The 17,722-nt window shown below is 41.6% G+C and overlaps 1 protein-coding gene across 2 annotated transcripts; it reads right to left on the bottom strand.

Moving 5' to 3' along the window:
- Window positions 1–250: 250 nt before the first annotated feature.
- Window positions 251–17,325, bottom strand: GOLGA1 (golgin A1). 2 transcript variants are annotated; one of them, XM_005024445.6, is made up of 23 exons: window positions 17,200–17,325; window positions 16,644–16,946; window positions 15,895–15,985; window positions 15,003–15,077; window positions 14,565–14,662; window positions 13,991–14,023; window positions 13,305–13,433; window positions 12,846–13,015; window positions 12,330–12,441; window positions 12,113–12,208; window positions 11,763–11,888; window positions 11,206–11,301; window positions 10,661–10,756; window positions 10,228–10,380; window positions 9,908–10,003; window positions 9,072–9,161; window positions 7,739–7,841; window positions 6,897–7,054; window positions 6,242–6,403; window positions 5,624–5,683; window positions 4,606–4,776; window positions 3,562–3,648; window positions 251–2,713 (listed from the first exon to the last, which is right to left on the bottom strand). In XM_005024445.6, the coding sequence occupies exons 2-23, from the start codon at window positions 16,776–16,778 to the stop codon at window positions 2,633–2,635; spliced, it is 2,418 nt and encodes an 805-aa protein (XP_005024502.2). In that variant the 5' UTR covers window positions 16,779–16,946; window positions 17,200–17,325; the 3' UTR covers window positions 251–2,632. The 2 variants fall into 2 exon arrangements, with proteins under 2 accessions (XP_005024502.2, XP_005024503.2); XM_005024446.6 differs by having other exon boundaries at window positions 6,936–7,054.
- Between the last annotated feature and the right edge of the window lie 397 nt (window positions 17,326–17,722).

Below are 17,722 nucleotides of genomic sequence, written 5' to 3'. Positions count from 1 at the left end.
GAAGGGAGGCTGTATTCTCTTCTTTGTTTTTATCAGCTCCAGAAGTGCAGTAGCAGCTGTCCCTGGTGAGATGAGTTTAGGAAGCACTCTGCCTCATTCCTGACCTAATTCCCTACAAGAAACAGAGGCCTTAATTACCTAACTACCCCTTCGTATGATGGGCAGGTGATAAATGGTGTTTCATGCTTTAAGCCTCTCAGTTTTAATTAGCTACAGCATCCCAGGGGACATAACCAGGACTATGAAGAAATCAAGATTAGAGTTTTAATCCAAAATGTATTGCACCACAAATTTCATAGTGTTTCAATACAATCCATATTTACAGCATAGAAGGAAAGAAATCCATTGGCCATAGAAAGGATTGTGTATACCACTGTTCCTATACAAGGGAAAGTGCATTAGCTTTTTTTTTTTTTTTAGTACACCACACACACACACCATTCTTGCTCTGGTATCTGAAGAAAATTCAACACTTGAGAACTAGTTGTTACGGTAAGTTGATCCTGTATGAGCTTTGAGAAGTGTTAGTCAGTCTGTTACCTACGACACGTATCACGCTTTCTTCTAGGGTACCTGTCCTGCATTTGTTACTATTCAGCAGTAACTTTTCAACCCAGGCTCAACTTAAACCAATCTGTCATTAAGCAGGCATCAGCACGAGAGAATCCTGTCCCTTGGCCTTGGTCCCACAGAAACAGGACAAGGGGACATTCTAAAGGAAAAGGCCCTCCCCAGAACCAATCGGGTTATCGGCCTGCCCCCACTTTGTTTCAATACAGGAGCAGCTGATAAAAAGTATATTTCTGATTGTCTGTTTTCATTATTAGAGTTGTACTCTTCCCCTAAACTTCCCTACTCTATACAGTTAAGTGCCATGGATCAAAAGTTGCTAGACTCTGTTTTGACAAGTTTAATGTACTAAGAAGTCCTGGTGGTTTTACTGAACTTAAATTGAGCCTAGCTCTAAACTGAGGAGTGTCACCTGTGCCAAGGTAATAGCTACTGTGAGCTCCTGTCTTATATATGGCTACTTAACCCAAACTGAAGATTTGCAGCAGATTTACTGCTCTACCAACTTGACCCCATGTAGGATACTTTCATCTTCACCACAGCGTCCGCGTGCATGGGAGCAGTCCACGTGCTGAAACTCAGCACTGCCTCTGGATTGCCACCACCAAGGTCATTCAGACCCCTGTTAGCAAACAAAGTTAAAATTCTGAACAGTGACCTTATTTTCACTAAGGACAGGTGGGATTTTCTTGACTGCATTTAACATTGTTAGTAACATGAACCTCATTGTAAGAGAATTACCAGAATTGCAGCCTGCTCAAATTTCGTACATGCATAGTTTTTTGAAAATACATCCAAATTTTAAGGAGCCAGACTGATTGCTGCTTCCTCTTTTCATCTAGATTGCGTGGTGGTGTTGTAACTAAAGGGCAAAATTGTGCTTCCAGTCTGTGCCAGCTTGGTCCCCTCTTCCTAAGGCAGAAGGAAGCAACCTGCTGGAACCAAGATCTATTAAGAGTTTAATTTTGCCCTCAAAACCAAAAACCTCATAAGCAGCGTTCCTTTTACCATGTAGCTAGGACACAGTTAACAGCCCACTACATGTTCATAACAGTTTCTAAGCATCAGTATCTGAACTATACAAAACCACAAGAGAGGTGGATACTGGTTATGAAATTTTGTCACTATCAGACTTGTAAAGGAAAAAAAAATAGTACCAATATTCTTCACTTTTTTTTTCTTTTTTCTTTTTTAAATAAAAGCTATTTTCAGTGTGCATTTACAATACCTGGAATTCAGCTTTAAAAATTTAAAATAGTTTACCTCCCCTTCTTCCCAATGCTAACAACCTATAGTACAGACTAATAGATTAGTTTTAAAGGCGACTGAGTATTAGGACTATAATTAAGACCATTTTAAATATTATTTTTCTTTAAGAAAAGTAAAATCAGACAACTCTAAAGTTGTGCTCTCAAATTAAATAATCGTCATCAACATGCAGCCTTCAGGACTGCAGGCCAGGATATATGCACCTTAAATTACACAGTGATATGAAAAGATGCAAATTATTAGTTATGTCAGTATAACAAGGCAAGGCAAATTTCTTTTTGGTTAAAGCTCCTGCTCCTGTTCTCTGAAAGCCTTCTCAAACTGTCAAAAGTTCAGTACAGTATTGCCAACATTTTTCTTCCATCGCTTGCTTTCCACAGCGAGACACGGAAGCTTGACTGTGTCTAGAGTTACTCAACTCTAGCACTCCGTAACAGAAGCCGGAGCCACCCTCATAACAGATGCACGTGTTAGAAGCTTGAACTGCCAGCACCGGTGTTAGTGAGGTTAACGTTACCCTTTGGTGCCAAGAAAACCAGATTGACGAGCACAAGGAGCTGACTTCCTCTGAAAGACCATCGAGACAATGGTCCCCGAATCCAACCCAGAAGAGGTGTTGCAGTTTGTAGTGAAAATTTCTCCTTGCACAGTATTACTTTTGTAAACAGCTTCAAAGTTCCTGTACAAAATACTGCAATGACAGTGATTAAGACACACCTGAAGTGGTGTGTTCAGTGTTCTTTTCACAGAAAAAAAAAGTGGCTAGATGCTGAACGCCCATTTTCAGGTTCCCTTAAGACCACAGTGTCCTTGGGCTCGAGATAGATGGCCGGATACTGCCTTTAGGAGATGGCTTTGACCCAAACCACGACATCTAGGACAGGAAAGCACAACACGCATTATGCTGGGTACACACTTTTAAGAAGCTGAAGACTTAAAAAAAAAAAAAAAGAATACAGCACCTATGTATCTCCCTATCATTTGATGGAAAGAGCTGTTTATAAAACAACACTGCGGACTTCAGATGAAGAAACTGAAAACAGTTTCACATAACCAAGCCTAGAAGGAACAGCATCCTGTTTTCACAAGTGAACACTACTGGAGTACACTTATATGTATTCTTTAAAGTAATAACAAATCTAGTAATTTAAACAGTACCTGTAGTTACCTGTAGTTAATCCAGTATTAAGCTACTCTCTGAAAAAGATGGCAAGGGGTAGTAGACCGAATGTGTTCAACCCACCAAGTCAGCAGAAATGAATGCAGGGCACATAGAAGAAACTGAGGCAGCACTCATTTATGAACATCCACTAATAATGACACAGCCAGGGGCATATAACAGATCTCATTTCACACAAAGGGAAAGGAGAAACAGATCTAGGTGTCTAAGCCTAATGTCAACATGACAACCAAGAATTCAGTTTCCTCTTAAACGTTTGACTACTTGCAGAGCTTTCTAGCTTCCTGCACAGACTAATTCCACTGGGCAAAACTGTGCTGTCGCTCCTCTGAAGCACTGTAAAGTCGCTCTGTATTTCCCTTGCTGATAGACTATTTCCAACGTGTATCTATGCAATCAGCTAACGTTTTAATAGTAAGTTACACGTATTATGGTACCTAACATTTGGAAAATATATTTTTCATGATCTCCTAGCATCAACGAACATTCATTCCTTTTGCTCGGAATCCAGTTAGAGATTGCAAGTGGAACAGAACCCTTACCTTGTACTCCAAAGTTTCTTTAAGCATATTTTCTTCCTCTTGCGAAAAATTCAGTAACACAGATACAGCTTTAATTAGATGGAATGCCTGAAAGAAACCACAGAGTTTTGCTGCTTATGATGCTCTCAGGCTCCACATTTTGGACTACAGTGCAGCACTGTTTTTCTGCAGTTTTAGTGACAGACTTTTTAGTCACAACTGTGAGCAGCAGAGCAACAGTTTCCCACTATCCCCAATTCCAATCGGCCAGGACAGCTTGTACCTTATTTCTTCTGTTTGTGTTTCCTGGCTTTCTGTTCTTTAATAGTGGTTTGCATATTTGGGGGAAAAAAGACTAAATGAGGAGCCTAGTTAGTAAGAATAAAGAAGCGTGGCTCCTGTGGCATCCTAGTTTCTTTAAGCTTTGGTAAGTTGATCAAGCCAGCACATAGGTAAGTAAGAATCATGGTGTTTTAAGCACACACTTAGGTGTACTAACTGCACAGTACTAGTATTCTAAATGTGTCAATCATGAAGAACTAGTAAAGGAGTGAAGCAGTCAAGAAACCATGGAGCTGCACTATTATTTCCTTGATCTTATCTACTGTCTGACTTGCAAATAAGAAAAGTGTATTTGTCATGACTTTTACCTGTATTTTTTCCAAAATAACGTAGAGAACAAAAAGGAGCCCCAGTGCACACAGAATTGCACCTCATAAATATCACCTTAATAGCAAGTGGTTTATGTCATCCTTTTTTGTTGCTGCCTTAAATATATAGCCACTTTACACTAATTGCATTACTCCATATGCTTTTTAAGAATAGCGCAGAGAACGCCTTATGGCTTCGGATCTTTAACTTCCAGACATAATTACTTCCTACCTTCCATTTAGATCCTAAAAATCTCTACTTCCAAACATACTGCTGTTAGCTAGTTTGTGTTACTGTGCTGAATCAGTCAATTACTTTTTAAGTGCAAAAAGTATGAAACTGGCACAGAAGTATCCTTAGCAGGTGCCAGTTTCTAGAGAAGAAAAGACTTGAAAGATAAGCATACATTTTTACCTCAGACTCCCGGCAGGACATGAATTTTAGTACAACGTGTTTAAGGTATTCAAAGTTTATCTCCCTTGAGTCATTTAAATCAGAATTGTTTGTGACAGTCACAGAAGTATTAGGCACTTCAGAATTTGTTTTTTCACGTACTTCAGGTACCTCACTGTCAGGCCTTATTTTCTGAAAAGGAAAAGAGACATCGTGGTACATTGTGGACTGTGTCAGTTTGGCACTGGGAGAAGATTTGCATCTGAGATATCTAACGCAGAGGGCTTGTACCCACAAGGTGGGTAAAACCTTGGCATCAACAGGACGAGCTTCTCATCCTTCAAGGTATCATAGCAGAGCAGCATCTTCACCCCTCCCTAGACTCTAGGACAGAAGCTAGTTGCTGTTAGTGTTATGTCTACGTGACACAAACCAGCAGAATTGGCTTCAGCCTAGAAACTGTCATTTGATCATTTTCTTTCACCACTCATCTGCTCTATGCTTTTCAAATGAAGGCTTTCTCCAAACAATTCTCAAGTTCAGAACAAAAATCACATCATTAGAATATTTTTAAATTGCTTTTAAGATGTTTAAAATAGAACTTTTTCTCAGAGAGAAAAGCTATCGTACGAGGGATTAAAGAAGAGCTTTCCCTGAGGGCTGACCTCACTCCTATGAGAAAACTTCAATGACTGGCAGTTAAGTAGCCATCAAACCTCAGCCAATCGCTCCACAGAAATGTACTGGATGCTGGACACTACCAAACACAGGTCATCTATTGCTATAATTCGACGTTGCAATAGCTCGGTGGTGATGGCTACCTGTCACACCATCCATTCAATAAATAATGATCTAGGATGACCTATTTCCTTAAGTTAAGGGTTCACAGAACTGCCTGCAAATGCAAGGAAACTGCAAGCATTCCCAGTAGAAAGAAAAAAAAATACACTGTAGCTAGCAGTCAAGTTTTTGGAACTCCTGGTTCAAGTAACTGTCAGGGAGTGCCAGCTGGAAAGAGACTGAGAAACATAACACTTACCAGTTCTTTTTGGAGGGTTTTTTTCAGTTCTGTCATTCTTTGCTGTAACTGCTTTATCATCTGTCAACAGAGCAAAGGACAGCACTAACATAGCATTCACTGTTAGGACACATTTTGACCCACAGGTATATGTAAAAACCCATGACAAGTAAGTGTAAGGAACAGAACAATAATTAAACACAGACAGCTCCAAAGAAGCAACCTGAATGTCTTGTCTTTCTGGCTGCACATGTTCACAAGCATGCAATAGGACACTTGGGTTTTAATGACAGCACAACAGAAATTAATTCAATGAATTCAAACAAAAGGGTTCTGCAAGAAAGCTGTGCAAGGTATCATTTGGTGCTTCTTTCCTCCAAAACAGATAAGGAGCAGAACATGCCACAAGAAGAGATTTCCTTACAACTCTAGCTGCAGTTTTCATTTACTGTTATGATACCCTCATACAATCCAGAGGGGAAGAAATTACTTATAGAATGTTGGATTCAGATTGGATCTCTCATTTGGGAAGCCTGCTTAGGCCCGTCTTCCTAAGGCTGTGGCACAGGTAGCACCAATTATTAGGCTTCCTAGTTAAAATGGGAAAGACTAACAGCTGTTTCTCCTGTTTCAGTTTACCTTGTTTTTCTCAACAATTTGCTGTTCCAGCTCTCTGTTATCCTTCTGAAGTTGAATGACATCTGCAGCTGCTACCTCTCCATTCTGTTCCATCACACGGTTTTCTGGAGGATGTAAATGCTCGTTGTTCAAGGGTCCTGCTGATTCTTCTAGATCTGAAACCTGTAAAAATGAAAAACGGTGAACTGCAGAGATATCATGGTATTTGCAGCTCATGATCACTCTTCAGGGAGAAAGCTAAACTTTCCTACTTCTGTAGGGTTTTGTTTTTGTTTTTTGCTTGTTTGCTTTTGCGTGTGGGTGGCAGCAGTTTTCTGATGTGTGTGTGTCTGTGTGTTTTGTTTTGTTTTGTTTTGTTTTTTAAGTACAAAGCATTAGTGACAATTGAGTAGACTACATCGTCTCCCAGTGGCCTCTTCAGAGATTTTGGGTCTCAGTCTCATAAAATGTTTTGAGGGGATTGAGTAAGTCAAATAAAATAAGGTGGTAGCCTTCTTGAACCACTCACAGATCTGAGAGCAAACAGCTTCCTTTAGGAAGACAAAGAGCAACAAATAATGGTGTACCACCAAGGCATGACAGAAGTTGGATCTCTTGCACGACTGCTGATTTTCCCAAAAAAGTCAGAAGAGAGAAGCTTTGCAATTGCACTCACATTTTTCTCATGTTCTCTGGCCAACATGCATTCCTGTACCTGCAACTTCAACTCATCTATTTCCTTTCTTGCCATTTCTTCTTTCTCCATTGCTTGGCTATTACATGCCTCTATGTCAGATTGCAACTGGTGCATTTGCAGCAAGACAGCTTCATGATCTGAGGAAGGAGAAATCTGCTTAGTATCAGTCTTCTGAATCAAATGGGATTTTTTTTTTTTTTAATTATTTTTCTTAGACAAAGCAAGATACACTGACAGTAAATCCTGACCTTTGAGTTGTGCTCTGTCACAAAGACAGAAGACAATGAAATTTAAGCCACCAATCTCATGCACATATTTTTGCGGAGGAGTGCTCTAGCTGTTTAAAAGTCAGGGTGATTTTAATACTTAAAAGTATAATTATAAATTATACCTGTTCTAAAAGAACACGGACCTCCACCAGAAGTCTGCAACTTGTGTTCCGACTGTGCAGGAACACGTGGGGCTGAGCTGTGAGCACAAATGGCTAGCCAGTGGAATGGTGCAACAAGAGGCTAAAGTTTTGTTCCCTTTCTAAGCAATGACAACACACGAGAAACACAGAGGTGCCTGGAATTGAATGAAGATGACTGCACTTCATCTTTTAGTATAATTGTGGAATATCAGCCTACAACTGCTCTTTAAGAATGTAAATAATGTATTTCATCTAAGTGCAGTTTTTAAAGTGGTACAACAAAGTAGCGGTTTTTGAACTGCAATTCTTTATTTCATGTGTTTTGCACAATACATTTGCCTACAAGAAGTACAGCAAGACTGTACTCAGATGAAGCTATCTGGAATACAGTAAGCTCGTTTGATCTAACCTTGTCTGAGTTGGTTTAGTTCTTCCTTCTGTTTTAGAAGCACATCAGATTTTTCACCAATAAGTCGGTCTTTTTCCTCTATTAAGGAAGCCAGATGTGAAACCTTCAAAGCAGTCAAACAAACAGAATTCATTAAAGACGTGCAACTAGAAGAGGCTATGGAATGATTTCAACATATCTCAGGTTCAGAATTTTGGGGAGTGCAGCAAGGGGGGAGGACTGGAGAAGAATTCTATCAGTGGAAGGCAGCGGCTGGTATCTACAACTAGGCAGGGGCTGCGTGAGCCCTGTGCTAGGCAATACAGCACCTTGAGAAGCAGTTTGTGCAGCATTAGTGTTACAGATAATACAGTCTGGATGTCTGTGATCTATCCCAAGACTCACAGAAGGCATCACATCCACACTGTCCTCATTTAGAAAGCACTGAAGTCAACGTGGTGCTGGAGCTAAAACCACACTTCCACTTCTAACAAGCTCCGTGTCACAACTGCAGGTTGCCTCATAACCAGCAGGTGGCAGCTGTAAAACAGCCGCTGTGCAAAACTGGATATCTCTGTACCCCTTCTACAGCTGGATCGAGCAAGTACGTTATCTGCAACTGTTCTAGAAGCATGAAGAAGCCGAAAGATCAAGATCAAACTAAATTCAAACTTGCTCAGCTGACAGTTCCCAGCTTAAGAAAACAGGAGTTCCCATTATCCACTACACTGCTTTGAACAAATAGAAGAACAAAATAAGACTACCTAGAGTTTCCATTCGGTTACTGGATATAAACTCCTCCCTAAAAGGGAGCATAGGATTCTAGAACTGCTGTGTTTAAGAGGGACAAAGATGTGATACAAGCACTAAAAGGAACAACAGAATGATTTAAAAAAAAAAAAAAAAAAGCCAGCTAGCCATGTCTCAGGATGACTTGCCCACTGGGACTACACACCATCCTACAGATTAAAGGGGTCTGAAATAATCATCTCCATTCTGAGTAAATGTGTTCACTTGCTACCAACTGGTCTTCCCCTCGTTTTTTTTATAGTAAATGTCACAGCCTGCCCTAATTCTTGAGCCTACAAACTTACAAATGTCTCCAACTTCGCAGCTAGCAGCATTTTACATTTTCCCACTGGAATAGCTTGCATAAATTGATAAAGATTCTTGTGCAAGCATTTACATAGTCACCCCAACTTTCACGTTTACTGAGGCAACCCTGGCTGTCTTGCATGCTGAAGATGATTCCAATTAATTAATGTAACAGACAGGAACATTACAGCCAAGTCTCATCCGATCTGTTAGAAGTTAGAGCACCTGAACATATTTTAGACTATGGGTATTGACCAACCTGCTGTTGAAATTCCTCCCTCTGTTTTCGTGTTTCTTCCAGTGCTTTGGCAATTTCAGTGCTGACAGTCTCTCTGCTGCTTAATTCCTTCTGCAAAACAAAGGTAATTCAGATGTTACTTGAGACAACTAAAATCAAGTCAGTGTCTCATCTTTAAAACCAAATCCATTAGCAACTACAATTTATCGGTGTTCTAATACACTATGATTTACATTTATTTCCAGTTGTGCACCATTGTTTTGTTTGACTGTACTACTGACACCTGCACGCGTAGGAGCAGTACAGAACTGATAAAAGACCCCAAACATATCTTAAAAGATCTCTTATTAGCTTGAAGTATCTGTTACAAAGTGGTGGCTCCTTCCTACAACTATCTTTAAACTTAATTAGGCATCTAACAGTAGCTAAAGATAAAATTTTCAACAATCTAAAATTACAGTCAGAAGACTAAGCATAAGCTGTAAATACCTAACCAAGTTCCACTTAGGCTTATGACTGCTTTTTTTGAATGCTACGAGTGGAATTGATGTGGAACTATTCTGCGTTCAGTGCTGCCAACAGGATTTAAAAGCTCTTCATGCCTGACAATATGGGAATGTATTATTTATGCCTGATTTGGGCAGATACAAGCATTCTGTTTCAGGAAAGGATCACCCATTTGTAACACTCCTCGGATGCGTTTCTACTGAGGAACGGAGATGATTTGCAGCTTTAAGTACACAGAACCTAAATGCAATCTGATTCCAAGTGTTAGGAAGGTAACACACCTTGCCAGGAACTGTTTCTCAAACTAAGCACAACATTTAACCGGTATCACTAACCAATTAAGCCCTTACCTTTAGCCTGTTTAGTTCAGATTCTTGATTTTTTAATGAACTCTCATACTTTTCTCTGCTTTCATTAAGATGTTCATTTTCCTTCTCCAACTGGCTCTGTAAAATAAAGACTGCTTAAGTACTAAGCACAAGTATTCCAATGCTTTGTTTAAACAGATCCAGTGAGTTCTCTGTTCATATTTAATGTCTCAAAGTATTAGAACATCTATTGGAGTGCTTAGGAGCTCTGAGTAAGCACATTCAGACAATGTATCTACTAGCTTTGTTAAAATAATTGTGAAGACTCAGGTGCCCCCTGAACAGGTGCCCCCTGTACTTACTATCTTGTGCTGAGTAGATGTTTTATCAAATTCCCAAGCTGTTTGAAGAGCAGCAATTTGAGACTCCAGTCCAGTAACTTTTTGTTCATACTGATGTTTCTCACTTGATAACTGCTGCTGCAGTTTATTTCTTTCATTTTCAAGATCAGTTTCCTTAAGAAAAATAAAGACCACTGAGTAATAAAATGGTATTTTATTAATTGTACTGTTCTCTGATAAGAATTGGACATCATTTCATGTGACATACTCAAACTGAATTAATACTATTTCTTTGGCAGCAGTGCCATGCACTCTCATACAGACATTATTAGTTTAGGAGACAAACAGCAAGAAAACACCAGAGCAACAAATCGAACACAGAGAAAATAGTACCAGTGGAGATGCCGAAAAATGATTTGCAACTGGTCATGAAAATATTATGCAGCGTACTCACCAACTTCTGGATCTTCAGATCTTGCTCACCAGCTGATTCTTTTATCTTTTTCAACGTTTCTGTTGTGGTCTGCAGTTTTTGCTCCAGTTCTCTATTCTAAAATATAACAATACATTAACTTCCTTATCCATTGGCATCTACATCACTAGAAAAAAAACAGTAACATACAGAATGTGGGATGACCCAGTAAACATCAAAACAATGAAACCACATAGTTCAGAGAGAAAGTCTACTTGACACACGCTGCTTTCTTTAAAAACTCGTCACCATCCCAGCCCTTCCTCAGCAATGCTTGCACTCCAGCTACTTGTTTCTTTGGGTAGGAAAGATATGCTTGAAAACTCTTAACTTCAGAACCACTAGGCACCTCTCCATCACTGTAGGTGGGGGGATGACCAGAGCCACGGATCAATTAAACTTTCCTTTCAGACTAAATGGGACATACAGCTTCACTTTTGGTCAAGAGCAAAAGTACAGCAAGAGGAAGAGGTATTGTGTATCAAGAGGATGGAAATAGTGGGCATTTGTAGGAAAAAAATATTTACCTGTGTTTCCAACTGGTTCACAGTATCAGCGTGATGCATTCTGTCTGTTAGTATCTGCTGCCTGGTTTCATCCAGTTTCAGCTCAAGAGCAGCTTTCTGAAGATTATATTGGGTTGAAGAACAGGAGGACAGACAGACAAAGAGATAGGATTTTAATTAAGATTTGTCTTTGCATTTCATTAATAAAACAATACTAAAATGGACCCACATGCAAAAACAAAGTTTCTCGCTCCCATCTTCATGCTTTAATTCATGATAATAAAAAATGAACAATAAGAAGAAGGGCGCACTGTTCTCTGTAAGGATTAAACAGTAAAACTTTCCAGTTGCTCCACCTTTTGTGGGCATGTTAAAAAGCTCTTCTTTCCCTTCTAAGCAGATAGATACATTGCTTAAACGGACAATTCAGAAAGACCAATGCAGACATCTGTGCAAAAAGTACATAAACAGCCTGCATTACATCATCATGTATTCTTTCCATATGTAGTAAACAATGTATGTTCTAAAAAAATCTCCTTGAGATTGCACTTTTAAGCAGCCTATAAATGTAAAATTACCTCCTTTAGTAGTTCCTGCATATGTTCATCCCCTGAAAGATTTCTTTCTAGCTTCTTTTCCAAAGAGGACACTTTTTCCTGCAGCTGTTCGGTAAGTTTATTTCTCTCAGCAAATTCAAAAGTCATCTGTGGGAACAAGAAATCATTTTTATTTTTTTATTTTTTGTAGCCAAGCTTTCATCCAATCCACTGTAGTTTGACATGAACAAATGCCTCTAGGAAAAGTTCTATTTGAAAAAACAATATGATGTTCAAACCCTTCATGAACACCACATTTCAGACTAACAGTGCGTTACCAAAGCATACACCTTCACACCAGGCAACAGAAGGTGCGTCTGAAAACACTTAACCTTTAGCTTATGTTGTTCATATTCCACCTTCAGAGATTCATGCTCCACTTGTAACATTTCCAGTCTCTTCTCACAACCGGAACCAGCAACTTGAGCCTAAAAATTTTGAGAAATGACTTGATTTAAATCTTAGATTTCCAAAAACACAAAACTGATATCAAATATAACTTCTGTAAACAGGGAGCTTTGAATCAAACCTCACTTATCTGAAACTTACATTTTGCAAGTCTACAGAAAGCTTCTGAATGACAGTTTGTAGTTCCTGTTCTCGTAACTCCAGAGCAGTGATCTTATTTTCTGCATTTGTCTCAGCTGTCCTTAGTTCATCTCTTCACAGAAAGAGGGAAAAAAGTGACATAGCATTCTAGAAAAATAACCTTTGGAAGATAATTCTGCTTCTTATGAAAATGGACTAAGCAACATGAACAACATTTTCTTGCCTTCAAACCAGCCACTGTCTTGATTATACACTTTCCAAAAAGGTAATGATTAAGTATTCAAACTACACACACAAAAACTGTAACATTCTTACAAAGTCCTAAACAAGTACTGCTTCAATTGGCTTGAAAATCAAGGTATATAAACTTGGCATTTGCATCCACACTGACACACCAGAAGCAATTATTCAGTCTGTTCATTGCATATATAAACTCTTCCAAAAAAGACAGACTTGGGCACAAAGTATTAGTATAGGGGAAATTAATACACCCCTCACGAAATACGACATCCATACCTCTGTGCCTCTAGCTCCAAGAACTGCTGCTGCAACTCCTGAAGATCTTTTCGTAGGCCTGATGACTCATTGCTTGCATCCTGAAGCACTTCCTTAGTGTGGGCTAGCTCTTGAGTGCGTGCCTCTAGTTCCTGCTCTGCTTTGCTCAGAGATTCTTCCTTTTTCAAAAGCTGGATAGCAGAATGTTATCTTTAACAATATGTATGAACTGGTAGTGCTGATAGAGTCTTCTCATTTAAACCTGTTTCCCTTATTAAGTTATGAGCTGAATTAAATAACTCCCAGAAAAGTCACTGTTGTAATACTCTACACAGTACTGTACACACATACCTCCTGATAGGATCTGGACACTGAACAAGACTGTGTATAAGCATTAAGGCTGAAAACAACGCAGTGCTACCACTGAGTAGGTGTTCTAACAGAAATTTTAGCAAAAAGTTATGTTTAAAACAATCTTACCATGTGTTTAACTTTGGCCATTTCCTGCTGTTGAAAGCCTTCCAGCTCATCAATTTCATCTCTCTTTTGAAAAAGGTTCAAACTCTGCTCCCTCATTTCTCGTAACTGCTTTTCAAGCATTTTTTTTTCCTGATAAACCAACAAAAATAAAAGGAATCTGAGAATATCTGAACGCTAATTTGAAGTCAATATGAGTTTAGTTAAATTCTCTGGGAAAGAAATCTTTTCTTGCATCCCTAAGGTGTTCTGACAGTGCTACATATAGAACTAGAACCTCTTCGAATTTGTGTTGCACCATGCAATGTGGAGCAAATTACTGAACTGTAAAAATCTTTAGACTAAGTTAAATGGTGAGAACTACAGCAAAACTGTAATCCCACACTAAAAAAATAGGTTTCTTTCTTTTATGAAACAGATGACCCACTACAAGACCTCAGACTAAATCACTACCTCCTTCTGCATCCCAGCTGCCTCCTCAGTAAGATCATTCTTCTTGCAACCCATGCTTCTTTTTTTCTGCATTGAAAATTAATTCCAGAAACATTTCATAAAGCACCGGAGCTGGTAAATCTCTGGCCCCACCCACTGAACAATGATCAAATATTAAAAAGAGCTGAACAGAGCTGAGCTGTAGAAAGCCTGTGGGTGCTGTTTAAAAATACAAAACAAAAGAAAAGCTTAATTACCTTTTCAACTTGACCCAATTTTTCCATCCACTCCTGAACAAGAAAGAAAGAAGAAAAATCAAAACCCAGCTGCAGACTTTAAAGGAGAACAATTATAGTTTAAAAAAAAAAAAAATTGTACTGATACAAAGTTACTGATACTGGTAAGTTGTGGAAATGATTAAAAAAAACACAGTAATCACCCCAAAAAAACAGGTAATATTTCAATATATAAAAGCTGTGGAATAATCTATGTTACCTGCATATAAAGGTATTATTCTAAATAAAGCAAAAATGACAACAGGTCTACTGCAGTGGAATCTTACAAGTGTGAACTTAACATTAGAAAGTTTTGTGGGCTCTTATTAAAAACATTAAGAGAACTTAACATTAGAAAGTTTTGTGGGCTCTTATTAAAAACATTAAGAAGACTCAGAAAAACGACAAGCACTACACCTTTTTTTGTTTGTTTTTAAACTTTGTCACACTAATCGAACACAATGCAGAACAACTACTTTAATTAATGGTGACACCTATCTGAAACATCAATGTCATGCACAGACAGTCAAAACCCGAGCTGTTCAAACTCTGTTACCTGGTCCTTTTTTTCTAAGGCCAAAGCCATTCCCTCAGCCATCTTGGCTCGGTTGGCCTGGTGAGCTTCATTCTGCTCTTGAAACTTCCTCATGGAGGCTATCAACAGAGAATCACCAACTGTGTTAAAAACCCATCAGCGGCTTCTGAAATTTCTACGTCATTTACATCACACTGCTTGCACATCAAACAAGTTCCAGAAATAACAAAGATACAAGTATCGTTTCTCACAGGGTTATAACAAAGCTGTAGGCTTCAAAAAAGTCTCTCCTGCATATTAGCCCCAAATTTGCCAAAAAGAGCGTATTAACAATTTAATTCGTCAGCCAACCCACAGGCACACAGTTTGCAATGTTTAAAACAATCAAAATTGTTTCTTTTCAGCTGTATTTAAATCATAGCAGTTTTCAACTTAAAAGAGAGAGAGAAAAATACGTACAATCCTGATGCTTTTCTAATGCATTCTCAAGCTTCTCTTTTATCTTCTGCAAGTTTCGGATCTGATCAGCATAATCTTGTGTGAGGAGGGAGAAGCACAGACCAGGAATGGACAGACATTAGGGAAAGAAATCAAATAGAAAAAAAAAGAAAAAGGGAAAAAAAAAAAAAGAAAAAAGGATGAGTGGAAAATGACAATGATTTTCTCAACCAGAAAATCATTCCTGCTGAGGAAAACCTGGGTGACTGTAACAATGAACACAAGCAACTAATTCTATACTGTCCATAGGGAAAATGACCGGTACAAACAGGAGGGACCTGTCCTCAGCACGCTACTTACACAAAAAAGGGCAGTACCAGAGAATGGCAAACTATCCCCACATCTGGCTATAAAAAGCCCATCTTCATCTGGCTACAACCTCTCCTTATTTCCTAAGGCCGTCTCTGACCTTTGGGAAGGAGCTGTAACAGCTCAGCCTAGTCTCTGACCCACTCCATGCAGCAGGAATGGAAACAGTCGTAGAGCACAGCCCTTACAACGGCTCTACAGATCAAGGTACCACCTTAGAAAGAAAAACAGCCTCAAGACTGTTTTATGCTCAAATCTCTGCTTTTTCTTCATTTCAACTGTGATACCGTCAACACCAGAAGTCTTAGATATGGAGAGACATGAACCATTACATAAAAATATTAAAATAAAAGTGGGAAACACTGTTTGAGGCACGGGGACAGAAGGTACCCCAGCTGTTCCAAAGGAGCACATCAATGCATCGAGGAATCAGTAGAAGTCATCCATCAATGTTCAAACCAAACGTACATTCTAAATAAATTTAAACACTTAAGTTGAAAGGAAATAGTTTCTAATAGGATTTTATACGCATCAAGACACATACCAGACAGCTTGATCTCCAGCTTTCTTATTTGTTCATTTCTTCTGAACAACTGGGATGAAAGATCCTCTCTAGAGCTGCTTCCATCAGAAGCCTTGACAGAAGAAGAACACTCGTGTAACTTACAAATACAGACAAAACGATCCTGTCACATACAGACTCTAGGATGATAAACAGTGCTCCACCAAGGTGCCAGAGCATTGCAGCACTCATTTAATCCCTTCACACCTGGAATTATGCAGACTGCTTAAGCAACGATTTATAACAAATGACAGCTTGAGCAGAACATGGGAGGTACTACAATGCTCTGCGTGCAACAATACCGAGCGTGTGCTCTCAGCAGTTACACAGCGTGCTGGCTAGTCAGGAGGCAAATGCAGGTGCACGGCGAGATCACAGCTAACCTGTATCCAGCTCGCTTCAAGTAATCAGCTTCACGAACAGGCACCTTACGTGTTTGCCCATTTAGCATCTGCTCAGTTTTATAACTGCTTTGCAGTGCTCTGTACTGAGACAGCTCTGTAACTCCTGTATACGTGAGTAAACTAGGAGGTGCTGTAGTAAACACACCAACATTTCCTCATTAGTACCTAAGCTGCCTCCAACTAATGACTCATCCCCGTATCGAGGCGCACACCTACAGACACCCGACACGCAGACACCTCGCGGGGCACACTCAGAACCCGCGGCCACCAAAGCCACAGCCTCAAGGCTGCGGGGAGGAACCAAACCGCGGCAGGCGCTGAACTCACGAAGTCATCTCCCGAGTCCGCCCCCACGGACGTTATGGACTCCTTGCTGATGGACCGGGGGATCCGGGCGGCGCCCCCCGCCCTGGGGGCCACGGCCGCCTCCTCCGCGATCTTCTTCTTCAGCTTCGCGAACATCGCTCCTCGCTCCCCGCGGGTGCCGCAGCGGCCGGGCGCTGCCCACAGCCGCCGGTAACGCTCCGAGCTCCGCGCTGCGCCTCCCGGTGCCGGGCTTCAGCTCCCAGCCCCGTCCTCGCGGCGTCACGGAGCCTCCCGGCCCATGGGAGCCCCGCGGCCCGGCAGCGCCTGCAGGGTACGGCCGGGGGGGGGTCAGGGTCAGGGTCCCCCCGGGGCGGTCTCACCGCGCAGCCCCGGGGCCGTGAGGGAGGCCCCGGCCCGGCCCCGCCGCCCCCGCCCCGCTCCCAGGCAGCCGCGGGCCCGCGGACACCGATCGGCCCCGCGGCCCGGCCCCGCCGCCTGCCTCCCCGGGTCCCGGCCCGCGGCTCCCCGGCCCCCCAGCCCCCGGTTCCCGCCCCGCCGCCCCCGCCCCCGGCCTCGCCTCTCCTCGCCCGCCACCGCCGGGACCCCGCGGCCGCCGCCGCTCCCCTGGAGACGCCGACCCGGAAGCGCCGCGCGGGCCGGAAGCGCCGAGGGACGCTGCGCATGCGCCGTGGGCGGGCCCCGGCCCCGGCCCCCAGCAGGGCCCGGCCCGGCCGCGGCCTCCCCTCAGCCCCGGTCCCTGCCCGGCCCCGGCCCCGCCGCCCGGTCCCCGCCGCTTCCTGACCGCCCGGCCCTGCCCGCAGCCCCGCAGCCCCGCCCGGCTCCTCCCTTGGCAGCAGGCTGCCCTCACACAGCGCTTCGGCGAGTTACAGAGCCCTAGCACAGAACGGCTGGTTGCTCCAAAACAAGTTTATTTATAGATCTTTGTGTTCTTAAAGTAAAATAATCTGCTTTGTTACCAAAATATGATACACGGGCACACGGCTGTAAAACACCTTTAAACCAATCACTACACAACCGCTCAGCGCAGCACCTGGCCCTCGGGGCACAGCCCCCCCCCCCCTGCTTCCTCCTCCTCCTCC

Source organism: Anas platyrhynchos, chromosome 18 (assembly GCF_047663525.1).
Source record: "Anas platyrhynchos isolate ZD024472 breed Pekin duck chromosome 18, IASCAAS_PekinDuck_T2T, whole genome shotgun sequence".
NCBI classification, from domain to species: domain Eukaryota; kingdom Metazoa; phylum Chordata; class Aves; order Anseriformes; family Anatidae; genus Anas; species Anas platyrhynchos.
The sequence above is the reverse complement of the archived record's forward strand: the minus strand, read 5'-3'. Positions and strand labels throughout refer to the sequence as shown.